The sequence below is a fragment of the Culex pipiens genome, chromosome 3 (genome assembly GCF_016801865.2).
Source record: "Culex pipiens pallens isolate TS chromosome 3, TS_CPP_V2, whole genome shotgun sequence".
Lineage (NCBI taxonomy): Eukaryota > Metazoa > Arthropoda > Insecta > Diptera > Culicidae > Culex > Culex pipiens.
In genome coordinates, this window is record NC_068939.1 from 10,123,490 (window position 1) to 10,150,770 (window position 27,281).

The following is a 27,281-nucleotide window of genomic DNA, read 5'->3' on the forward strand; positions in this document are numbered from 1 at the left end:
GAAAATTAGATGCTCAGTCATGCAGGTTTGTGGGAAATTGACCGGTCTGTCAGGAGGTTTTTGTCGTTTTTCTGAATATTAAATGATCGCAAATTATTTGTTGATTACGTGGGTTACAGTGAGTTAGCACAATGACTTTTCAAAATTATAAGCGCTCATGTGTTTCGTAGGGAGAATTGTGCAGCGTTATTTTATTTTTTTGTTATATAAAATTAAAAAAATTTCTGAGTTATGATAAATCACATAAAAAAAAACTATTCCAAAATTTAAAAAAAAAACTATCACAACATTATACTTCTGCCAAAGCGTTAGAGACACGAATAAGGAATCAAAAATTATTCAACACATTTCAACCAATTTGCACGCTCTAATACCGATTTAAATCGTTCTTGGATCCAGCACAGCGATTCAGTCATAACACCAATCACAATTATCCCCGGCCGAAAAAACGCAACCGAATTCAGTACACCTGATTTGCATTGTTTCGTTCAATAATAATTTCGACTAGTTTTGTCTGGTGCCCACTTTTGCTGAATTTGCGTGCCAGCCTGGCATAACTTTTCTCCCCGCAAAACCTTCACAGCAGTCGGTTTATTGTTTTTTCCCCCCAGCAAAACTGCAGCGGCAGGCGTCGAGGTGAAAACTCATTTGTTGGCGTGCATTTTCCTTGGACTGCCACCCTAAGCAGAAACATAATGGCCATTGTTTGTTTATGCACACCGAATCTAGAAGGTTTAATTTTTCCTTCATATTTTGTCCGTACGTTGCGCAAACAACAGCTCAGCGGACGCATAAATCCCCCTAGCAGGGCGCCACACCAATTAGCAGCTCAGCAAAGTACCTGAAAAAAAAGAAGTAATTGTCTCCAATTTAGTGCCACCGCCACTAAATATATAAAAAACACGGAGCGACCTCTTCTTGGTGACCAACGTGGCAAGGGAAACCACTGAAGGGCACTTTGGGCACCATGAATTGCGTTAATTCTTGCTGACGACGACGCCAGCTGCAGTCGCAGTGAGCGGTGAAGGTTCGTCACTTGTGACTCTGTTGAAATCCTTTCGATTCGTCGTCGTCGAGCTTTTGAGTCTTGAGATAAGTCGGCGCGATCCATTTGTGCGAGGTGACGAGCCAACGCTTGAGAACCTCGAGCGGCTTTTCTGGTTAACGTTTTTGCTGTTGCACTTCCAGTAGTCGGTGAAGAGAAGAAGAAAAAAACATCTCAAATTTGCCTAATGAAGCTATGCATATGCCGAGGCGTAATTTTGCATAAACGGTCACTTGTGGGGTGGCCCCTTTGCCATGTTTGGTCGTACCGAATTTGAGGTGGGCAAACAATTTGGCAAATTATTTTCGATATACACACACTCATTATGGGTGAAGTTTGTGGGGTGTTTGGTGAGTCAATATGGTGTTACGTGGAAGAAAACTACTCACAGGTTTAGGAAAGCAATTTAAAATGAATTAAGTACAAAGACAACTTAAATATGAACTTATTTTTTTCACATCCAATTTTTTTCAAGTGTTGCCTTTTTAGACTTTTTGGGTTTTTTCTTCTCTTATGAGCATTTTTTAGTAGTTTAAGCATATGTAATCTTGTTTAGTTATTATGGTTTAAACATGGCCAAGGCAATACCAAAAAATTGCGATCGGTAGACTAAAAAAATAATGATGTTGATAAAATTTGACCATTTATTCGTGGAGTCATAACTATTTTTTGAACTATCGATCCAGGAAAAAAATGTTGACATAAAAAATAAGTATAATCAGAACTGGATCCAGCTAACTACAATCTACCATTACTTTTTATGTTGCAAAATCTTTGAAGACACAGTCTGGGGGACAGCACAATATTTAATGTATATTTATTTTGAATCAAAATACAGGGTTTGTTAGTGCAAAACAAGGCATATTGACAAAATCACATAAAACAAGACAAACTACCAACTCCATACATTTCTGAAAAATATGAGTTCTTCTTTCCAATGCCTTTTAAGGTTTGGTTGCAAAATGTATTTTTGACGAGAGCGTTCCATGACAAATTAATGGGTAATTAGAGACTTTTCGGTAAAAAAACGAGACTGAAAATTCAAGTCTGTCATACAGGAATGGCAAAAAAACAGAAAAAAGGCCAAACCCCATGTTGACAACATTTTTATTTTCAAACCGCTTTATCTTCACAAGGATTAAACTTTTTTTTATGGTAAATCGATTCCCACTATCGGCTTTTGAAAATTTTGACGTTTAGAACAATTAAAAAAAAACAGTTTTAGTAAATGGTTTTTGTATTTTTTGAGGAGACTCGTGAAATTTTCCGATCATTTTGAAAAAAAGATTTTAATTTTTTTTTAATCAAGACTTAAATTTTATAAGGGCCAATCGTTCAATATTACGCCCTTTTGAAATGTTAGTCTTGATTTAAAAAAATTAAAAAATATTTTAAATATTTTCAGAAATGGTCACCTATGATCACCATTTTTAAAAATCGAAAAACTGAAAATATTTCGCTGAAATCAAACTTTCCGTGGCTAAATCTTGAAAACGGGGCCCTTTATCAAAACATCTGTAAAGTACTTTTCGATTGCAAATTCAATTTTACATGAAAAAGCTAGGTAATTTTTTTTTGTATGTAATTTTTTTCAAAAATCACTAATTTTTCAAAAAATCGTTGCTCGGCGGCAGATAAAAAATAAACTATTGACAACAGTAAAAAAAACTCAAACTCAGTAAAGAAACTCAACAATAAATTCCTAAAAGTGAAAAAAATAAACTCAGATTGTTTAAATCACGACTTACATTTCAAAAGGGCTTAAATCATGTTATGTAAAACCAAAACTAAGCGAATTGAAAATATTAGTAAAAGAATAAGTTATGAGGAATCTCAAAATATCAGGAGAATACAGAGAACATTTGTTATAACATGTTTTTTTTTAATTCATTTGTTTCCAATTTACATCACGAACTTAGTTTAACTACTGATTGAGAAACACTATACATTCCATAGCACAAAATGTGCCTAATCTCCTCCTGTGTTCGACGAGTTGTTCGTGCTAAAAATGATGCACCGTCACGAACTGCGCGTGTGCGCGCGTTACGGTGTAGTCACGATAACCGCTACAAGCATACGCCCCAAGAAGACGCAAAAATTCTGTCCGTACAGCTATTAAATTCCAATTAAGACCAAATTGCGTAACACATTCGCGAAAAAAAGACCCCTCCCTCTGCCCTCCCATTGTTCCGCACTGTTGACGCCTAGCCTCACGTAGAAATTACCATAGCTATCAGTCAGTTTGGAGCGTACAACCATCCCCCGGTCATTGCTTTCCGGTCACATAGTCCGGCGTCCGGAGGAACGTGACCAACGTCGGCTACGATATACGGGGATGAGTCTGGCTAGAATTGAGACACGAAGCCAAACAGACAACAACGAGAAAAAAAAATGTCAGGGTCTTCTTCGCCGTAATAGCTGGGGAGATAACGAGCGTAGTTGGTGTTCTTTGAAGCGCGAGAAGGTGCTTACAGCGACTTCAGACTTCTTGAACACGATCAATACCTTTGGTATTGAGGTTGTGAGATTTGGAACTTAAAGGACATCGAACCTGTCAGTACTTCTCACTGGAAAGTACTTTTTATAGATAAGATTTGTACGTAAAACTTAATGAATGTTACACGGAACTTGGGCGATCGCAGCTTTAAGGGCACAATGAAGTCGTTACGCTTTTAAGGCTTGCTGCAGATCGTACCGCTGACAAAGAAATCGCGATCACCCGGTCGGCAGCTAGGAAACGAAAGTAAAAGTCTTTTATTTTCGCCAAACTCCCACGCTTACATTACCCCGGAAAGTGGCGGCGACCGGCGACCGGTTTATTTTAGTTTTATTTTATTATATCCAGCTTTTTTGAAATTGTCGTCGCGGATATGGTCGAGAGCGAAAGTACAATTTATGTACCCAAAGGTGGTTGTGCTCTGCAGGATCGAGGGGGTGGTGAAAGATAAATTACCATAGAGTGCGCTAAGCTGAACCACTGCACTGCCGAAGGAGAAATCGAATCGAACGGAAAGCTAAAAAGATCACCTCACCGCGATCACGGAGGTCGCGGTACACGCAACGAGATGAACACCGTAAACGATCGATTGTTTACCAACATTCCATTTTCGGCCACATATGATCAACCACCACACGATCACTTCGAGTCGAGAGTCGAGTGTGGAATTACTGTACATCAAAAACTGCAACGTTTTCGTCGATCAAACCCGTTGTTGGCACCCCCATATTCGGCACCCACCACGAGATCCGCTCGTCAAGGTGATCGCGTGTGTGTGTAATTCTAACGCGCGGAGATCGATTTAATTGGCAAGCTGCGAAAAGTAATGCGTCCGTCCGCCACTCGGCGATCACCGATCATCTCATTAGTCAAGAATCGTGGACGTTCCAGGCGCTTCTGTCGATGCCAAGTGTCACGCGAATCAACATTGAAATTCATGTTCTGCGCGCTCAAGAATCGTCTTGACATCGGCGATGGGTTCATTAGCTCACGACCTGCTGGAATCTGGGTCACCCTATAGACGAGAGGGTCTCTCAAGCCTTCACTTGTACCGAGCACTCTGGCACGTCAAGAATCAATAAGATTGTCGATTCTATTGCCGCATACGACGACCTGATGGAACTGCGATGTTCGCTTCTCTAGTTGATGAGCTGAAGCGGTGCGGCGAAGGGTTTCGCCATCGATCGACGTAGCGATCGCCGCCGCCATGGTGGACACGAATTTGCAATGGGAGACGTCGGTGTCGTTTTCGGTGTGCTTGTTACTTTAATGGTAATGAAGATCTTGGGGAAGTGGACGATCGGATGGTGTTTTTTGCTGTGTGTATGCAGCGAATGGCATTGAGTTGGCTGAAGCTTACAATGTCCATGATGTTGATGATCTATTCTAAGTCAAGTGATTTTAAAGTTGAATTGGAACATGTGGAAAAGGCATTAAACATTGTTATTTATTTTTAAATCTAATGAGAACATTGTAGGCTCAGATTTTAAATTAAAAATTGAAGGGGCAAAAATTTAATGCACCCTCACTAACAATTGATTAACCCTATCCTGATAAAATGGGCAATTTCTTTTTAAATAAGTAAGACCATTTTTCGAAAGCTCGCAAAAACCACCAAAATCCAAAATTAATTAAACAAAAAAAATCTTTTGATATCATTTGAGCCTTGAAAAAGAGCCCATCATCTGAGTTGGAACGCTCACCAAATCCTTTGCTGTACCGATAGTTTAAATATTGTACTTCAATTTCAGGCATGAATTTTGAATAATTTTTTTTCATCTTAAGATACGAAAATTATAGGCTAGTTAAAACAATGATTTTTGGGTCAATATGACCCAAACAAATGAGAAAATTTTAATTAATAATTCATACATCAGAAACACAGAAAAGGACAAAACATGATGTTTTAAACATGTTTTGAAGCATCCCTGCTCAACTGAGCCAATAATTTCCAAGAAACCTAATTTTTCATTATTAAATAAAAAGCTGCCCATCTTCATTGTGGTGCTCTCTTTTGCACAGATTTCATACATTTTGCAAACCAAATAATCAAAAATCTTCAAAAAACATTAAAAAAAACGCGTATTTTTCAGAATTTTTTGGATTTTTTTTTTGAAAAATTACATTTTTCAGGATTCAGATAACTTTTTCCAGTAAATGTTGTTCTAACTTTAAAGATACTTTTATAGCATAACATGTGGAAATCGTATCGTATCGTATCGTATCAGACCCTAGCGCAGCCAATCTTTCGAAGGGATTCTGGAGAGTGCCTTAGGTTAGATGACGCCTAGCACTCTTCTTGTCATTTATTAACATTTGTAGTGCGCCATTGCATTGAAATGCATTGAAACATCACAAGCGTTAAAGCGGCCAGGCCTACTGCGTAAAGCCGTATCGCAGAGATGACTCGTAATTGGGTTGAGTTTGAGCACAGAGTGTTCGAACAACAACACAATTCTGAATCGACAGGGGAGGAAGAAGCGTGGGGACACACCACCATACGCTCCGAGATTTGGTTGTATTCGTTGGGAGCACCATGCTAAGAAGGTTTGGTACTCCGGGATCCTCTGGGATGGGACATTGTATTTCCACGAATGCCCTGGACACTGTTTGCCGTGGTTATAGCGCCACAACTCGCTCTCTGTAACAGTATTCTTAATTCCAGTCCAAGTTCACCAAGTCGTCATGGCCTAGTGGTTAGCATTTTTGCTTACCAATCCAAAGGACGGGGGATCGAACCCCGCCTCGAGCGACTTTGATTTTTCGTTCATATTCATCATTTCAAATTTATGTGTTCTTAACTTTCTCGTTGGGAGCAGATGGGAATCGAACCCAGAACCATTCGCTTACAAAGCGAACACCGTAACCAGTCAGCCACGGCCGCTCAATAACATGTGGAAATCGTTTAAAAATATAATAAGTGATTGGAAAAATAAGAAAAACACCAATTAAACAAAAAAATATTGAAAATAAAAAAGGAAATGTAAAACAAATAAATCTGATTTTTTTTAAAAGTCCAATAAACAAAATTTTGTATTTTTTGGCTTTTTGAGTATTTTTGAATACCCCTGACTCAAGACGGTTTTAAAAACACCCAAATGGCGAAAATTTGAAATTTTGTTTATGGACCTTTTTTTTTGAAAATTAAATTCTTGAAATAGAGGAGTCACAGAGCAAAAGCCGGGACAATCGATGAAAAATATTGAGACCAAATTTATCTAATAAAATTAGCTGAAGACCATAGTAGAAATTAATAAACCAAAAACAAACTCTTAAAATTGCCTTTAAGAGTATAGGTTTTGTAAATAACAATCATATTTTTTAAACATATTTTTTCCTACAATTTTATGACTAGATTTTTTAATACTATTTTGGAAAATGTCTTAAAAATCGAGCATTTCTGAATACATTGTCTCAACTCCAGTGAAATTCTAGGAGGAGGGAAGCCAAACAAGCAATAGTTATACTTTGAAACTCAGTTTAAAGTAAATATTTTCTCAGATTTGTTTATAGATTATGAAACTTAATAAAACTTTTAAAAAATGTTATTATTCTGATTGAAAATAGTTTTTATTTTTATTGCATCAATCGGATAATTTTTAAATTTTTGATAACAAGGAAGGCGTCCCAGGATCCCGGGAATTCTCGGGACAAAGTTCCCGGGATATTTTCAAAACCAGGAATATTCAAATGCCTAGAATTTTATATTTTGTCCTGGTTTTCTTGAAATTGAAATAATTTTGGGCTGAAAATTAAGATTTGCTTGTGAAAAAGATAAACTGTTGAATACTTCGTAATCGAATCGAATTAATTTTGCTTTTGGGGAGGCTTCAAATATTTTGATGATTTATTTTTTTTCAAAGTGGTATTTTATTTACGGATTTCAATTATAATAATGGTTATAAAAAATATAAAAAAAACATCTTTTATAAATTTTTTTTCTCAATCACCGGCATCTGGGGCAAATCAGGACAACAGTTTAGGAATTTATTTTCATATAAAAGTACAACAAGCGATCAAAATATTTCTTTGAATTTTACATAAGTGCTTATAAATAAAACAGTAAGTATTGCTTGTTCTGCGATTTCTACCCCTCTTTTAAGAAAAAAGAATTATTTCTAAAAGTTTTAAAATATTGAAAACATTGGAACGGATACACTATTTTAAGCTATTCCGTTGTGGAACTTTAATAAGCTAACACTTATATGATATTTTTCATTTTCCTCAAAAAGTTATATTAAAACTGTTAATTTTATGCAAAATCTACTTAAACAGCTTTCAATTGGATGCTTTTTTGAATTGAAAACAGGGCGTTTTTTCTTCATTTTAGCCTCTTTTGGCTCTACCCTTAGGCAACGTAGTTTTTATTTTTGCTTATTTTGTTTTGACAAGCTCCGTTGCGTAAACCCCGTCACAATTCGCAAAACAAACAAATTGCTGTACCCAAATCAAACATCTCGTCGCAATTTTCAACAGCTTATTTACCCCCAAAATTATACGCCCTGCAGCAAAATGACGAGCAAGAAACTTGCCGCGCAAAAGGTTGCCAAATCTCTTGGTACACAGTTAAAAAAATCTTTTTTGAAATTTTGTGTGATTTTTTAAATAATTTTTTTAGGGAATTCTATATTTTTTTAAAACTAAAATATTTTAAACGTAGCGGTAGAAGTCTCTCTTAGCACAGGTCTACTAATTGCAAAACATTTCGACGCTGAGCTTTTAGCAAATCCGTCGACGCCATGTGTGTATTTATTCTGTCATCACTTCGTGAAAAGTCACCGCCAAGATGTTGAAGGTCGGAACATCAGTCAGTCGTCCACAGTGCGGCACAGAGAGTGTAAATGAGCTTTTAATGAACGCAAGTCCTTTCGGATTGATGGGAAGTTGACATTTTCAGCTCGAATTATGGGAGGTTCAACGACTTATTGGTCAGCTCAGAAATCGAATTATTCACGGCGCATAATATTCAGAACTCTTGGGTTGGTACCCGGTCAGAGTGGCTCAATTATGCAATCCGAGAAAGATCGACGCTCTACGGTTGATGTAAGAAGCCGCACGGTATGGTATGGAAATCGAAAATGAAACTTCACTTTTTTCCCGCGGCCAACCGGCCAGTCCGCGTCTGATTGAGTGGCCAGTGTGGCGAAAGCAATTAATCTTGTTTTCAATGTTAAATACTTAAAAACTCCATAACGAGCTAATCGAATTGAGCGTGAAAGCCACGCTTGGGAGGAAAATACCGACGGATGATGAGGAAATTGGATGCGTTTCCTCGAAGCTTCCGGAGATGGATTCTGCAAATCTCAATTGGCGAAACGAGCAATCTTAAGTGCATGCAAACAAGAGCATCAACTGTGTAACAAAAAACTCCGGATCTTCTGAGAACCCTATTAACCCTAAACGATGAGCTCGCGTTTGACAAAGGTCAGTACGGAGATGCTACCGTCCAACCAGCAGCAGCAGCTCGATTGCGCAATTCCGTTTGTTCGTTTTGCTCCCAAGAACATCATCACGGAATATGCAAATGCCAAGTCAGCCGTCATCGTCGTCGTGCCTTCAAGCGAGAATCCTCTCAACCAGCTTAAGAAAACCACACGCGCGTGCTCTAGAAACACGCTAACCGAAAAATATAGACAGACCTCACCGAATTCGTAATGCTTTTCATAAATATTGCAGCGCAGACTGGGCGCTGACGCGAGCGCGCTAAAGTTCCATCATTTTACCAAGATTGAAATAATGAAGCACACGCGAATCGCATAACCATTCAGAGGGTTGCGGCAGGGGTGACTTCTGGGAAAATTTAGGGTATTTGGAGAATTTTCACAATGTAGGGAAAAATGCCAGTATTTCGATTAAAATATTTATATTGGATTTGATTAATTTTTCGTCTCAGTTAATTAAATTTAAACATATTCATACCAAAAAAGCCCAAATTTAACCAGAATAATCAACAATTTTGCTAAAACTATATAAAAAATGGAAATAGGCTGACTTTCCTTTGAATCTATTAATTAAAATGTTTAACTTAACGTTGCACATTAACCAGAGCTTTTGCACCAAGATTTTTGGAATTATCGATATAATTTTTCAATTTTCCCCTAAACTAAACTAAAGACAAGCTGCAATTACAACAAAGTTTGACAATTTAAACAAACAGCTTGTTGCAGGATTGGGACCATAAGTTTATCAATTTTGGAGTAAAAATACAACAACTTCCTTAGTTGCTTTGCACCATTAAAATATGGTTAACTTATTCGTCCATGTTATGTTTTTTGCACGTTTTTATTATTGCATTAATTTTCAACAAATTGCGTCAAATTATCATTCCAAAATAAATTTGAAACAAGTAAAGCACTTTCGTTTCATTGAAATTTAACAGTTCAAAAATTCATCTTCTATATATATATATAAAAATTTGGACGGTTTTGTTCGAACGCGAATCAGTTCAATACGGAGCGTCGGATCGAGGTGCTCTTTGTTGCGTTGGGTTCGTATAAGTCCAAGGAAGGTTCTTACGCCAAAAAGTTACAACTTTGGCCACTCTGGAACCGATTCCGGAAAATCTGCAGATTGTATGGGAAAAGTTGCGTAAAATCAAATTTTGATCACAGGAGGCTGAATAAGGAAAAACATTAAAAAACGTCAAGAAACCAAAAAGGGCAGAACGAAGTTTGTCGGGTAAGGCTTGTTTTGACTAAAAATCTTTTCTAGAATATTAATTTTAGATATATATTTTTTAATTCAAGCCCAATCTTCTGAAGGAAATTTGAACGCGTTTTATGTAAAAATAATCGGACCACGATCAACGTGTCTGTCTTTCATTTTTTTTCTTCAAGCTAAGTACGGAGCTCGGAAGGAACGCTGTCAACAAAATTTGCGCATTCTTTTCGTAACCCTTCCAAAAAAAAGTTGACAGTTAGGTCTGAGTGCGTGTGACGGTGCATGCGAGCGAGATTTTCGGGGGGAAATACAAAAGATAAAAATATTCCGATATCAAAAATATGAACAAATTCTAAAATTTTTAATTCCCATTCTCAAATTTAAAAATAAATAGCGCTTCAAATTTCTGATTTTTATAAATAAATTTTAAAATGTTATTTTTTTTATTTTCTAAATTGATAATTTTACGCGAAATTAAATCTCAGTACGTAAATAGAAATTTAGAAAATAAAAGAAAAATTATAAATTTATTAATTCAAAAATAAATAAATTTATAAATTTAAAAATCGAATTATTTTTAAAAATTCAGGAAATTTTAAATTTATAAGCAAGAGTTTAAAACTCAGCAATTTTTAAATTCAAAAATTTCAAACCTTAAATATAGAAATTCATCACAAAATTTTAAAATTCTAAAATAATAAAATGCCAAAATTTATTTTTAACGTTTTTTTATTTAGGCATTTTATTATTATTGAATTTTAAAATTTTGTGAACAATTTCTGAATTTAATGCTTGAATTTTTTTAATGCAAAAATGTATGAATTTTTAACTCTTGTTTATAAATTTATAAATTTCTGTTTTTTTTATTTTTAAATGTTTTGGAATCTTTAGATATTTAAATATTTAAATTTCAAAATTTATTTTTAAAATTATAAATTCTTTTTTTTCTAGATATCTGATTTACTTAGGATTTAAAATCCTTGATTATTTTTTTAATCATCAATTTTCAGGCTTTGAATATTTTAATTTTAAAATTTATGACTTTTTTGCAGAATTTTTAATAATTATGTTTATGGATTCTACACTGTTTACTCCATTTTGAGCAAAATAAAAAATCCGTAATTTCAATTTTCGGCATTTCAAGATTCGGCGTTTTGAGGTTCGGCCTTTATAAAATAACATAACATAATAAAAATATTTGTAATATTCAATCGCATTTAAGTAAAAATCAAATCAAATTATTCGCTCTACAGCATTGCCTTGGCGTTCTCGATTGCGAGATTCCTACTCGAAACTAGGTGTTCGAAGGCTTGATTGTTGAGGCAATTACAAACCTCTTTTTACACCTTAGCTTCCATCTACCCCGGGATTCGAACTGACGACCTTTGGATTATGAGTCCAAATGCCTACAGGCGACTCCACCGAGACAGGACCCAGGGAGAGGACTCCTACACCTGGACTGAGCTAACGACCTAACCTTTTTTTTAGATTAGTCCGGGGCCAACATTTACTTCCCGTCCGACGGAAGGCGTGATCAGACAAATCTCGTCTCAAAATTTGCCACCGGGACCTTCTGGGATCGAACCCAGGCCGACTGAGTGAGAGGCAACCACGCTTACCCCTACACCACGGTCCCGGCTTGCATTTAAGTAAGCAAATCCAAATTATATTATTTTTCATCAGAACATTTTACAAACAAGCACCGCGCGAAGAAAAGTAAAACGAAACTTTTTGTTTCTGTTCCTTTTTAGCTGCGTATCACACACTGTAAAAAGTTGTGTTAGTTTGGAAGGTGTAATTTTGGAGGGTTGAAAATTACCTCTTTTATAATGTAATTTTACCTCCATTTAGGCTGAAAAAGTGACATTACTCCAGAAAAGCGGTTAATTTTTTTTTTCTGACGTAAAAGATGTACCCCTTCAGAAATGTAACATAATCATGATTTTTTGCTATGTTTTTTTCATTAGGGAGCGTTCTTCTATTACGTATCGCAGTTGAGAGAGAGGGGGGTCGAAGTCCGTGTTACGCTCCATACAAAATTTTCAAGTTTGTATGGAAATTGTGTTAGAAGGTGGAGGAGGGGGTCAAAAAAATCAAATTTAGCGTTACGTACTCAATGAACGCTCCCTTACTTTTTTCCTTTTATATGATGTTTTGCGTTCCTACACAGCAAAAAAAAAAGTGTAAATTTATTCGACACGGAAATTATGAATCACTTGTAAACTCGGTTGATGTAAACTTAAGAAGCGATGTAATCGTCTGTTTAACCTGTAAAATCATGGTTTTACGTATGATTTGTTGTGAATTTACATCAAATCGCATGTAAATTTATATGATTAATGACGTGCAAAAGTGTTACATAATTAATGACGTAATATTCAGAATTATTATTTTTCTGCAAATGCAATGCAAAATTTGATTTTTAAATGCTACAAATTACACAGAATAATCCATCCTTAAAAATTTTTAATATCCATATCAAAATATAAAAATATTGAAAATATAAATTTTCAACCGCCCAATTTTAAATTCAGTGACACTTTAAGATAACGTGATAAATTTAGATTTCAACCCTGCCCTCACCCCACCAGACACGTCTAGCCACTTCGGGCGAAGAATTACCCCACTTACTCTCTAAACGCAATTGCTATGCGAAGCACGTAAACACGCGTCCGCACCGTACTGAATTCACTCAGCTATTCAGCTTTCGGTTGATCCTCGACGCGTGTGTCATCATCATTAGGGCAGCGCAGCGTTCTCATCAAATATAGCACACAGCTGGCAGAAGAATAGAGTGATCTATCTGCTGCCAGCGATCTTTGAAGGAGAGCGTTTGGATCAAGTTATTATGCTTCTAATAGGTCGTCGCGGTACGTGCTGGGAATCTCCCTCTCACTTCAAAACCGCGATCATCATCAAGGAGCGAAGTTATGAAGCAATCTTCTAGATTTAACAAATCCGAGCAAATTGGCATTAGTCACTCTGATAGCCCTCCAAGAATTGGAGCTCTACGGCGTGAGATATTTCGCCAAGTCACACAGTCTCTTTGTGTGTCTGCTACAATGTAGTGCCCGGGAGATCATGATCATATGCGCGCACGAGAATGATACTTCGGTAGGAAGTAATTAGTCTTCGTCACTCAGCGTGCGCCAATCTCTGGCCGAGTGATTTATGGACACCCCCATATCTGCTGGAGGCTCCGCGCGGCGCAGCTTTACGTATAATGTAGATCTCACGATTCCGCCGCCAGCCGGGCTGGACCACGTGATCTACCCCGTCTTCTTGACGTAACGCTACGCCTCCTCCACATCTTGGAGCTGTGGGGTGGTTCCGAGAACGCCGTACCACCCCAGCAGCAGCACACGATCTGCTGGGAATCATTTCCGATAATCGATCGATCAACTTCGGTTTGAGAGCGTGAGAGATTGACGACGACTGTGCCGTTTGATCAATTGGGCAACAGTCGGCGCAGCATGATTATACGGTTCAAGTTTGACCTGGGGACAGCAGCAGCTCTCGGAATGTGGCGCGGTTCGTCGCCTAACGCTCCGTTCAGCTCGTTTAGGGTCAAATGAATTTTGTTACAATATATTTGCATAACAGTCTCTCTGGGTGCGGTGAAGAGCAGTACTTTCAACCTTTTTGGCCGGCACTGTGCCGCCAAAGTGGCCCATCATAACGCAATACAGAAAGAGTCAGCCAATTTAATATGCCGCATATTACTCGCTCTGCCTCTCGCCATCACGGATAATTACGTACAATTTTTACATATCATCATTATCACCGGCAATAATCATAACCATGGGCATCGTTTGGATCGCACGAACGGAACGACGTGGTCAGCCGTCATCATCATCATCATTGTCGGTGGAACTGGCAACCCTTTTTCGGTAGATTGTGTACTCACATTTATCGCTTGTTAAAATCGAGGCAAACTTGTCATTTTGAATCTGAATGAAGAATAACTTACTATTTGGCTCACTACTACTAAATCAAATCTTGAAGACACAAAATGTCAACCACAAATTTGAAACGCAATTTTCTTTGACGAATAATACGAAATCTAATAATTTACTAGATTTAGCTTGAAGATATTCATGAAAGCTATAACTCACAGGCACAAATGGGCGTCCCCCTTGGTCGGTCACAGCTGGTATGTTGACATAACTACTTCCGTGCCAACCAACAACCGAGCGTGTTTGGTTGCAATTTATTAACACTGGTTCCAGTGTAGTGTTGTGCCGAGGGCTGGTGATACAACGAGATTTTTTTGCAGCTTTTGATGGCCTTGATGATATCCAGGGAACTATCGATGTGATTTTTAATTCATCCCCTAATGTTCTATCTACTAAGCGATTTACAACAAAATTTGCCTATTTTTACAATCAGATTGTTGCAGGATTGGGTCCATAAGTTGGTCAATTTTGGAATAAGAAGGCAACAACATTCTTGGTTGCTGTGCACCCTACAAAATTGTAACAATATTTACTCTGAAAAACTGAATAATTAAGAATCGTAGATAGATAGATGAAAAAAACAAGCATTCAAAAATCACAATTTGGAACATGGATTGGATTTTTATCAGCTTTTTTTTAAGAAAACTTACTAAATTAAATTAAATCAGATTTTCATTTCCCGTTTTTCTACCAAATTAGTTTGAAGGTAGCATTACAAAAGAAAGGAGAAGATTTAAACTTGGTTCACTCTAGATATATTTTTTATCTCAAGAATTTTGGCTTTTGAAAAATAATTAAGATTTTTCTTGAGTCTCGTAAAATTTTCACAAAATTAGATGATTTTGTTAAATAACCCCTGTGGAAATCGAAAATTAAAAAAATGTCATTCATTGTTCAATTTTAAAGATTGTTTAAGTGAAACTTTTAAAGAGATAGAACATGTTTTGCAGAGATGTTTGCTGTTAATGTTTGCTTTAGTTCTAATCGGTAGATAATTTCATGTCAAGAACATACGTACGTAACTAAAAAAACAATGAAATTTAGATAAGATGCATGAAATTGGTGATGAAAATTTATAGCTGATTGAAAATAGTACTTTCTGAAATTTTAACAGAAGATTTTCAAGGTTATTTAAACATTTTTCAAGTTCCGTGAAATTACCGTGAAATTTGTTGATTTGTAATTATGGTCTTCGTGAAAATAGCCATTTTTGAGCGTTAAAAATCACTTATCCTAGTCATTTCTTCTCTAAAGAATGATTTAAACAAAAATCTCTTTATTTAAAAGTTAGAATCAACCATCGAAAAAACTCAAAATAAGTTTAAAAAAAATCAAACCATTGACAATTTTTGTAAAAACAGTAACTTAACAATAAATTTCTAAAATAATACTTCAAAAATTTAAGCACTCATTATTTTGATTCAGAGTAGAAACACAAAGGTTCGGTCTTTAAAAAAAAAAGGAAAGCTGATTTTAAATTGTTATTCTTAATTTTATTTTATTTTAAATCAAAGAACGCTTAAAACACGATTACTGTTATTATTCTTTCAAAGAATTTAGAAAAATATCTAGGAATTCGTTTAAAAATGTATTTTGACCAAAAAGAGTACCTTTTTAATTTTGTAAATTTTGATATTGACATTTTTTAATCAATGTTGATAAGATACCATGTTCTACCAATTATGTTATGCCACTTAACTTATGCGGAATCTTGAAGAGACAAATTCTTGAAACATATTTGGGATCATTCATGAACCACGTGGACACGTTTTTTTAAAGCTCCGACCCCCGAACCTCCCTCTTCCCCCCCTCGTGGACAATTTCCATACAAAACAAATCTTTTTTGTATGGAGCGTGGACAACGGCTGAACCCCCCCTCCTCCTCCTCCTCCTCCTCCTCCTCCTCCTCCTTCTCCTCCTCCTTCTCCTTCTCCTCCTCCTCCTGCTCCTCCTCCTCCTCCTCCTCCTGCTCCTCCTCCTTCTCCTCCTTCTCCTCCTCCTCCTCCTCCTCCTCCTCCTATTTTTTCATGTTTTCGAAACGTATTTTTTCCATATGTTTTTCATTTAAAACGAACAACGATTGAATTTTATTCGATATTTAAGTTTTCCGATAACTCAAGCATTATCTATAGTGATTTACTCATACTCACAAAAAAAGTTAAAGGGGAATATTCGAAAAAAAAAACTCATTGCCAAACTAAAGTTAGATTTTTTCTCATATATTTAATAAATGCAATGTGACAAAATTAAGCAGAATCATCAGAATTTACGCAGACCATAATCGTTAAAATTAGGATCTATTTTATATTAGTTTTTCATGAACTTTGTTATTGTTTAAATTAGATGTTACCTTTCGTTTGATATACAAAAAAAAAAAAACTCTTTTGATTTATAAAAATATTATGAAAACCAGTGACAAATGTATCCAATACTTAACAGGATTTTTAATGTCTTTAATAGCTTTTTTATTCTCAAATAGATTGAAATTACGAAAGGCACCTAAATTTAAAGTAGGTAGGTAGAAGAATTGTATGAATTCAATTTGAAAATTGTAAAAGATATTTCAAAATTATTTAAGATTTACAAAATAATTTTCAAACAAACTTTTCCCGAAATTTTGACAAAAAATCACAAATTCCCGACATTTTCCAAATTTTTGGCGTATTTTGATGAATTACTGAATTTTCCCGATCTGGTTGGCCACCCTGTCGCCACTTCAAAGCATATAATTTTTATTTCAAAGTTAATAACAAAACTTAGTTGATAATTTCTAGTAAACAAAACAAATAAGTTACCAAATATCAATATATTTATAAACGTGAGTTACTTTTTTTTTGGAAATAATCCTCTACAAATTTACTTTGTTCTTAGGCGGATATCAAACTAATAATCAATTTTTCAACGAATTTTTGAGCATTTGAAATAATAAATTTTATATTTTAAGAAAATTATAAATTGTATGGTTTCACTTATTTTGTGCCCTTTCAATATATTTTTTTAAACAAGCAAAAAAATAAATAAGATAGGAAAAATAATTAAAATTCAAAACAACAAAAAGAACAACACTTATTTTCGAAGAAAACCTTTAACTATCAACCAAATCATGGCGATATTCTTTCTAGAAAATTCAAACTAAAATAAAACATCAATAACTAACAGAGCACAAAACACAAGCTGCTTAGTTGCGTCTAGTTTATTCCAACAATTGTCGCTAAAACCAACTGAACACATTCGTCAAGCTGTGTAAACCTCCCAGTCTTTAAATGAACGGCGCAGTAAACGTTCCCGGAGTTCGTTCCTCGCCAGGATTTTACGACTTGACGCAAACGCGTTGACACTTTTCCCTGCTTCCCTCAGAATGTTCTCCCAGCAATTTGAACACTTGTGCGCTCGTAAAATGAAAAAAAAAACTATTTACCCTCACAGACCTGATTATCATCGAAGCTCGACAACTTTTCATGAAATTTTCCACTAGACGGCGTAAACGCCACGTTTAAAAAACTGTTATTACACCGGCTGGAGAGCGCGCGGCGGGCGCGCTTTCGTAGACCGCTTTCCTTTAATTAATCCGCAGCGAGCGCGACGAATCTGTTGGGAAATCACCGGCCGAGTAATCTAATTAGCTTTGAGGAGGGAGGCCTGCAGTTATGATGACTTCTGGTGTTGTTGTTGCATTCGTCATCTGTGAGCAGCGAGTGCAGCTGTTTTTGCTTTTGCAATTGGACTGAAACCGGTGCGATTTAAAAGATCAAATCTTGGTTGACTAATGGAAATATTTTTTTTCCTCTCTCCCCTCAATTAGGCATACAAAATCCGTCAGGCCAACTCGGTGAAGATCGCCAAGATCGTGGCGGTGACGGTGATTCTGGCCTCCTTCATCCTGGGGTCGTTCATGCTGGCGTCGACGTACCTGCAGGCGAAGCAGTCCTGCGACCAGATGCAGACGCTCGATGCCGTCCTGAACAAGGAGCTGATGCTGGAGGCGATGCAACAGGTAGGTGTTCACTCACTGAATGTCGATCGAATCATCTGTGACCTTAATCGGTTCAAACCCGGAACTGTTTGGGCGTAGCCTTGAAGCACAGCCTAGCTTGGTCTACTTCGCTGATTTGCTTTGGCATGGTGGATGACGTTTGGAACAAATCCAAACTGGTCGCGCAGCTGATCTGCGCTTGAGAGTTAAGAGGTGGATTGCCAAAAGTTTGAAATTTATGCATGAGATGTATGAGTCTTCCATAAAGATGCACCTCGCGCCTTTATGACAGCTGATCAGCGATGCGAGAAAAGAGATCTTTACACGCGCCATCACCTTTGTTCGCGCCCCAGCTTTACAAGATGTTCGCCAGGTTGGCCAACAACTTACTTCAAGGAAAAGCAACCTCAAGACGTGCAAAACATCGCGCGCCGAAGAAACTTACCGAACCGCGAAAGTGAGCAGCGCCCATTCTTTGCGGGGTTTGGAAAAGTGGTTCACCTGCGACTGCAGACAAAAGGTTATCATTTGTCGGACTTGTCTCGTAACTTGACTTGTATATGACTTATTTCCACAAGTTACGAGCATCGTCATGCGGTTTGCGGCGAAAGCCGCACTACTTCAGCCTCAAAATGGCAAAGTGTCCTAGTTTTCAGCGTCATACAATTGGAAATGTCACTTGAACAAATACATACTGAGTCACCCTGGCAAAATGTGTCACCTCAAGCTTTTCGACGCCGATCGCTAACGAGATTTACGCAGGTGTGCTAATTTAACGCGCCAAAGTTCCCCGAACTCGATCCAATCGCAGAGATCGTTCAAAACAACTTAAAATTTTGTTTATTTTGATCTGAGGAAGCTAATTAACACACTGGAAACCGCTGCTAGTCGCGCCACTAAAAACCCAATTTACGTCCGGAGATGACCTTAGGCCTGACTGTAGTTGCCGAAGAAGTGGAGGAAGATTTATGCCTCTCGATCGCGCTGTAAATCGTTTCTGGGTACGGGCAGATTTGATTCGCGATGAAATCGTCGTAAGACACACAAAGAACGCCGGATCGCGAGAAGGGTTTGATTTATTTTCCTAGAGTGCGTTGTGAGAGGTGCTGGCGATGATGATCATTCTATTCGAAAAATTGTGTATTGCCTCCCTCTGGTTGGAACAGGGTTTAACAATGGATTGTAGTAATTCACAGAATGGCGCGTTTTATTGGGAATTAATGATCGGAGTCGGACACTGTTGATATTTCAAAGCAATCAAGATTTGTTTCATTGCCCGCTATTTATGGCACCTGTTTATTATATAATGTGAGATGATGAAAGAGCCAATATCGAACTCTCATGACAAAAGTTTACAGTTTGAATTCTAGTGAGAAATGATTTCGAGTTAAATTTATAGTAAAAAATTAATCTTTTTTGTTGACTTGGGAAGTGTTAAAGTTAGGGTTATTTGTAAATTTTAAAATCATGAGAATTTGTCTGACTCACAAAAAACTTTTCCCTGTTTGTTTGTGAGAGATTTTGGAATTTGTAGAACATTTACCGACATTTTCTTTAAAAAAACACATTTTCAGAAATGACCAGTAGGGTGACAATAAAAATGTATCAACTCGGATCGATTTACATCCTTGGACAAAGATGTAGAGAATTGAAATTTACTATACGAATCTCAAACTTGGACAAATTTTGACGAGGCCGGCAAAGTCCTGAAGCGTTGTTTTTCCTCCACACATTTTAGCGACTTTTCCCAAACAAACTTTAACTCTCAACAGTGACCGTAAACCTTACCGATTAGGCTCTAAATTGGCGTTGATAGTAACAACTTGATACATATTTTTGCCTAATAAGTCGTGCTAGGGGGTGTCACCTAGTATTTTTCAAAGTTTTCGATTTTTCTCGTCACCCTAATGACCGGATAGCTTGAACTAGAATACATAAACTCATTTAAAAAAAATAGAAGTACCTAATTTAAAAGTGGTTTTAACAAAATTATTATTTCAAAAGAAGTTTTGTTTTTTATTTTTAAATTTGGCAACACTGCTAACTTATCTTTGTTGGTACACAGTGAAAAAAATAATAGTCATCTTTAAAGTGGAACATCATTTATGTCAGAAATTTTACATCTGAAAACGTGTAATTTTACAGCTTTTCTGGTGTAATGTCACTTTTTCAGTCTAAAATGAGGTAAAATTACGTCATGAAAGAGGTAATATTCAACCTTCCAGAATTACACCTTCAAAATTCACACATTTTTTTACTGTGATACTGAAAAGGTAAAGTTTTTCTTGCGGGGTTCCTTGTTCTTTCATCTTAAAAATATTGCATTTCGTAATATTATATTTACGAATTTCGTACATTATTGTGCTAGAAAAATGTATAAGATAACACCAAAAGTGTGTAAATGTAACTATTTTTACACATTGTTCCTCATTTTCCAGGGGTCAGTCAGTAGTATTAAAATACACCCAAAAAGCAAAAAATGAAAATTTAGTTTTTAAGACCTTTAAAAAAAAACTCCAGAACTGTTACAAATCCCTTTTCTAAACAAATATATTTTTTGGGTAAATTTCGGAGGAAGCAAAATTATTTTTCCAGCTGATTATTTTTTTTTAACTTCATAACGTGATTTTCAAGGTTGTTAACGATAAAATTATCGAGGTTCGATAACGATAACGATAGAACTATCGTCGAGACGATAACGATAATCTATCGTAATTCTATCGCATTTTTCGAAATCTTTCTAAAATCGACCTAATTCAACCATATCATGTTAAATTTTCAATGCTTTCACTAAGAATATATTTTTTGAAAAGGTTGTAAATTTCATGGTGTAAATACTCAAAATTGTGCACAAAATAGCGTATTATTCCAAAAGTACTTAAAAAATCATAATCTTCAATATGGGTATCAAACAAAGCAAAACTTTGTATGCTTTTTCACTTTATTAGAGTTTTTTTTTGTTGAAAACTAACATTTTCACAGAATTCCACATTTTTCGAAAATACACCAATTTTCAAAATGGGTATGAAACGAAGAGAAAATTGTATGCGATTTCACCTTATAAAAGTTTTTTTTGTCGAAAATTAAAATTTTCACGAAATACCGCATTTTTTCGAAAATATGATTTTCAAACAAAGCGACATTTTGTATGGTTTTAGCTTTATTAGTACTTACTTTTTTTTTGTTTTTTTTAAGGCTAAAACTTTCAACAAATACCGATTTTTTTTCGAAAATACTGATTTTCAAAAGTTGCAATATGGATATCAAACGAAGCGAAATTTGTAATGCATTTTGAAATTATCAGAGTCTTAATTGGAAAATACTTTTTTTTTTACAAAATACCCTATTTTTCGAAAGTACTCAAATATTCATAATTTGCCATATGGATATCAAACGAAGCGAAATTTGGTATGCATTTTAATTTTTTATATATTTTTTTTGGAAAAAGATATTAAAATTTGCCCAAAATACCGTATATTTTTAAAAACACTAAAACGGAAGCGAAATTTTAACAAAATATCTTTATTTTTAGAAAATACTTAAATTTCCATAATTTGCAAAATGGGCATCAAACGAAGCAAAATTTTATATGGAGCATGCAAAATTTTAATGTATGTTTGAAGCATGCAAAATTTCACTTTCGTTTCGTTCGATAATCATATTGCAAATTTTTAAAATTTGAATATTTTTGAAAAAATAAGCTATTTTGTAAAAAATTTAGTATTTTCCAAAAAAACTGGAAAAATAATATTAAATTATTTTTTTTGAAATGCTTATGAGCAATTCTCTACAAAACCGGCCGATTTCGACCATTTTTATTTTTTGTATTTTTTGATTTGGCTCAAACTTTGTGGGGGCCTTCCCTATGACCAAAGAAGCCATTTTGCATCATTAGTTTGTCCATATTAATTTCCATACAAATTTGGCAGCTGTTCATACAAAAATGGTACGTAAATATTCGAAAATCTGTAACTTCTGAAGGAATTTTTGATCAATTTGGTGTCTTCGTCAAAGTTGTAGGTATTGTTAAGGACTATTTAGAAAAAAAATAGGTACACGGAAAAAAAATTTCCCGATTTTTTTATTAACTTTTTTTTTCACAAAAACTCAAGTTCCCAAAATACGTATTTTTTGATTTTCGAGATTTTTTGATATGTTTTAGGGGACAAAAATCCGCAACTTTTGAGCTATAGAGAAACATGGTCAAAAAATCTGCCGCCGAGTTATGATTTTTTGAAAAACTGGTGATTTTTGGAAAAAATCGAAATTTCATACATAAAATTTTTTTGACCTCATTTTTTTATGCAAAATTGAATTTGCAATCGAAAATTACTTTACAGATTTTTTGATAAAGGGCCCCGTTTTCAAGATATAGCCACCGAAAGATTGATTTCAGCGAAATATTTGCAGTTTTTCGATTTTTAAAAATAGTGACCATGAGTGATCATTTCTGAAAATATTTTTTTTGAAAAGTTCAGAAAATTTGCTATAAAATTGTCTAAGAGACATCGAAGATTGGACCTCTGGTTGCTGAGATACAGCGGCTTAAAGAAAAAGAAACAAGAAAATTGAAATTTTCTAATTCTCACCCAAACAACCCTCCATTTTCTAATGTCAATATCTCAGCAACTAATGGTCCGATTTTCAATGTTAGTACATGAAACATTCGTGAAATTTTCCGATATTTTCGAAAAAAATATTTTGAAAATTTTTAAATCCATACTAGCATTTTAAATGGGCATAATATTCAATTTAATTTAATTTTTTTCAAAATATTTTTTTCGAAAAGAAAATCTATTTGAATGAAATGTCAAGCTCTTATATTCGTTTATTCTTTACATTCTTCATCAGTCTGATGGCCGAGTGGGCTAAGGTGCCAGTCCTTACTGTTGGTGCTGGGTTTGAATCCCGTCGGTTGCAACTTTTTTTTGTGTTTACAAATGTTGTACATGCAGTGTGTAATATTAAGTGTCTTTTTTGAAGAAGGTGATGTGCATGCTTTTGCATGCGATTTTACCATCGGATTTTTTTGCTGTGTAAATACTGTTGCTTGCTATTGAAAGTCAAATTAATTAAAATTAACGGTTTCTTCTTGATTACATTAATTCATTTTGAGATAAAATATGCAATTTTGATTGATTAACATCATATGTTATTTTACTGCCGAAACATAAATCAAAGAAATTTGAAGGGATTTTTTTTTTTTTTTTTCAAGCAAATCTTTCTACCAGTAGCATTAAAGTTTAATGACTTCACAATACTTAAATCAGGTTTTTTTTTCTATTTCCAACGTCGTTAAAACTGTCCCAAGCACGCCTCTTTCAACTTGGCAGAACTTTGACCTTTCATCATAAAGTGTTTGTGAGTGTATCTGAAGTGTTATCTGCGACCATTATAATGACTTTCTGAAAGATCTGGCTGGTATAGTTCCACATCCAGCCAAGAACGTCCAATAATGACCACTCAGCGCCGAGGCTCAGATTCACGATGCCCTCTCATTTGCATACGTTGTTCTGTGTTTACGACCACCAAGATCTTCTGGCCTTCCACAGGTGTTCATCTGTGCCGTGTTGATGCTGTTTGGCCGACTATCAAGCCAACATAACACAATTAACTTTGAGTACAATCATGATCCTTCTCGTTTTTTTGTGTACCTCTTCAGGCTTAATTAACTGTATTCACAATCTACAATGCAAACAAAGTATGAGTACATCAACCATCGCTTACAACCGCTCATAACCTTCGTAGAGCAGAGATCGTCTTCGATACGCGGGGCTCAAATCAAACAGAGAGCTAAACATTCAGATCTTCCCCGATCGAAACGGGTTTTTTGCTGTGAGAATTATCATGTTTTTCATTTTTGTGAAGGGAAACTAGAATGACTGGTTTTCGGACCCAAAAAAATAAGATCGTTAAAATGTGGCTTAAACAGATCGCGAATGACGAAAGTTGCACTGCGCGCAGCAGTAGAGAGTTGTGTCGACGCAAAACGAGTTCACGTGGCACCGTCAACCGTCTAACTAGACTGACTGGGTAACGTGAGGCTTGTAAACGTGTACCTTCCATCGATCGCCAGTATCATCCTCCTCGCATTGAATGATAATTCGATTCCCGCCTCGGCAACTTGCTGCTGCGAAGAAAGCTGCGTCGACACAGAACAATTGCTACTGAGCAGAGCATCTGTAATTAAACCCCACCAACAATGATGATTTGCATCCCCCTCCGCCGGATATGGGAAGATCATCACCAGCAGCTGAACCGATCCGGGAGTGGCAGCGTGTTATTACCTAATCTTAGATGGAAGATGCTAGAAGTGGCTTCTCCCCCCTCACAACCCACACCAACCCATCCCACACCTCTAAGGGAAATTGTATAATTACACGCGATAATGCTCTAATCGATTTGATCCACATAGACGCAGCCTGGCTGATTTAATAATTAGCCGTGGCGTCCCGTCCCGCAGGGAGGATCGCTTGTTGAGGTATTTTCCATGTTGTAATTTAGAACAAATGTTTTTTTTTGTTTTACTTTGCGTGGATTTATTTGCATAACAAACGCGTATAATTAGCGAGAAAATTGCAACAAGAGTTATTAAATCGGATTTCCTGATTATTTTGAAAAAAAAAACTGATTCAAAATTCGATTACATTTCTCATCGGATTTCTCTTCTCTCTCGATCGAAACATTTCGATAATAATTTCTCAACTCACGTTGCGATTTCTCTTCCTTTTACGATTTTCCATTGACAAATCATGATCGAAATTTTACTATCAAGAAATCCTAATCCTGGCTCGAGCGCATTTTTTGTATTTTTATTGAAACGATTGAAGTGCGGTATTTAAAAACAAATCAAAATTCAATAATTTCCAAATTTTTGTTTTTTCAAAAATTTCTGTTACTTTCTGTGACTTAACTGCTCCCTAAAATATCAAAAACAAAAAAAATAAAAATAAAACCATAAATATTTATAAAATTATTTTTTACGCTTTTTTAGGATTTGCCTTTGTATTTAAAACATTTAGAAAAATTTAAATATTTCAAAAATGGCAAAACGATCAAAAAGTAAATAAAAACAAAATAAAAATTTGTTATAAATAAATTAAATTTTATTTCATTTTTGTTCCTAAAACTTTAAAAATTTCTTTGAAATGTAGGGGGCAAAACAATTATCGCTAAAAATTTAATTTTTATTGAAAAAACTTGCAAAGAGATATGAAATATAAAAAAACTATAATAATTTCATTCTTTCCCTCGACCTGGTAGCTGAGAGACAAAAACTTTAGATAATTCCTAAGAACAAAAAAAAAATCGGGGAATTAAAATTTTAAGAATTGTAACTTTGTATTTTTAAAATTTAAGTTATGATAAAAATTGCGCGGATTATCAAAATTCTCTCAATGAAGATTTGCATATTTTTTTCATTTTAGAATTTTACTAAAATTGTGATATTTTGTAAATTTTTAAATTTTAAGCAATTCTTTTAACTTTTTGGTCGAACTTTTGATTTATTTTATTTTATTTTAAGGCCGATGCAAAAATTGTTCAAAGTTTTTGTCCCTCGAACATGACCGAAATAGTCGAACTATGAAATAATGCCACAATTTTGATATATTTTTTGCGAAAAAATACTTTTAAAATTCAATAGATTTTTGAATTAACCCAAACATGCTAAAAATGATTCTAAACGCAGGAGAATGCATTTTAAATTGATTTCAGTTTATTGCACTTAAAATTAAAAAGTTTAAGTTTTTTGAAAAATTGTTTGTTTTGCCCTCTGATTTTTCGGGACAACATTGCAGCTTAACTTTTCTTTTTTAATTTATAATTGGTGAATTGGACGGAATTTGGACAGAATCTTTAACCTATCACAAAAAAAGAATTTCGCATACATTGCAATTATTTAAACTTAACAAAATCCTTTGGGAAATCTTAATAAAAAAAAGAACAAATACGCAATTCCGCTGAGAATTGAGATTTAAACATGGGCAGATTTATGATTTGAAAAATCTGTTAGTTGCGCATTCTTTCAATCATGGACAATAATTTTAAGAAGAAAGTTTTTTGCGTCGTTTTTTATTGTGATTTTAAAAATAAAAAAATCATAAAACATAACAGATTCTAAAAAATATGAAAAATGTTAAACATGAACGAAAAACATAAAAATAACAATCAATAAACAAACTGTAGTCAATTCAAAAAGATTTGTTATTTATCAAACATGAGAAGCATTAAGAAGCATTAAAAAACAAATGATTTGTTCTCAATATTGTAGCAAAAAATAGTTATTATCTCTATCGAGGTGAAAAGTCACCGATTGTGATTGGGCACATAATAATATTAAAGCAAAAAGATCTGAATAAATATAAATTTAAAAAAGTTGTTATCCCTAGATCAGTTAAAATATGCAATTAAAAAATCCTAAATTTTTTTGTTAAAGGCAAAATGTATCACAACAAATGCTTAAGTTATTGTTACTTTGTTGATAAAAATATAATAATGAATTCTTTTTGTTAAATATATCATTCTCCAATTTGTTCTAAATTCAAAACAGAAAAATAAACGATTTAAAATATATTTAAAGTATTTTTCTTTTAACGAAAGCTAAGCCAACAAATTTGTTACGGGGCCTAAAGTTTTACTGAATTTTCATCTACTGAAATTTCAGTAAACGATTCAGTAATTTAGATTTTACTGAATTCTCAGTTAACTGATTTTTGTCACTTAGACAGATGATTTACTGAAATTTCAGTAAAATGGTTGTCAAAACAACTGAAATTTCAGCAAAAGAAACGTCAAATTATTTTGCTGAAAATTCAGTAATTTTCTTATGGCAGTTTGACAGATCATTTGCTGAAGATTCAGCAATCATTGCTGGTATTTCAGTTATCAAAATTGTATTTCGGATGTCATTAAAAAACTCTTATTCATTCATTTATTTCATCATTCGTCCAAACCTAAAAAACAGGTGCTTAGCATCGAGGCATTTGATATTAACATTTTTCTTACCTTTGTTTCTAAATATCACAATACAAAAACTCATTTGAAAGAGTATTTTTTCTCGGCAGCATCCAAACAATAAGTCAGAAGTGACGTTTTAGTCTGACAGATAGCCAGTTACTGATTTTTCAGTAATGTTTTTGTTTATTACCG

General features: G+C 35.0%; 1 protein-coding gene across 1 annotated transcript in view; it reads left to right on the forward strand.

Annotated features, from left to right (window-relative positions):
• LOC120428978 (putative uncharacterized protein DDB_G0271606) overlaps positions 1-27,281 on the forward strand; it is a 38,369-nt gene that overhangs the window by 5,739 nt on the left and 5,349 nt on the right. Inside the window, exon 2 of the mRNA XM_039594111.2 lies at positions 17,961-18,152. Within this exon, the coding sequence (XP_039450045.1) occupies positions 17,961-18,152 (192 nt within the window). The remainder of the gene's footprint in view (positions 1-17,960; positions 18,153-27,281) is intronic.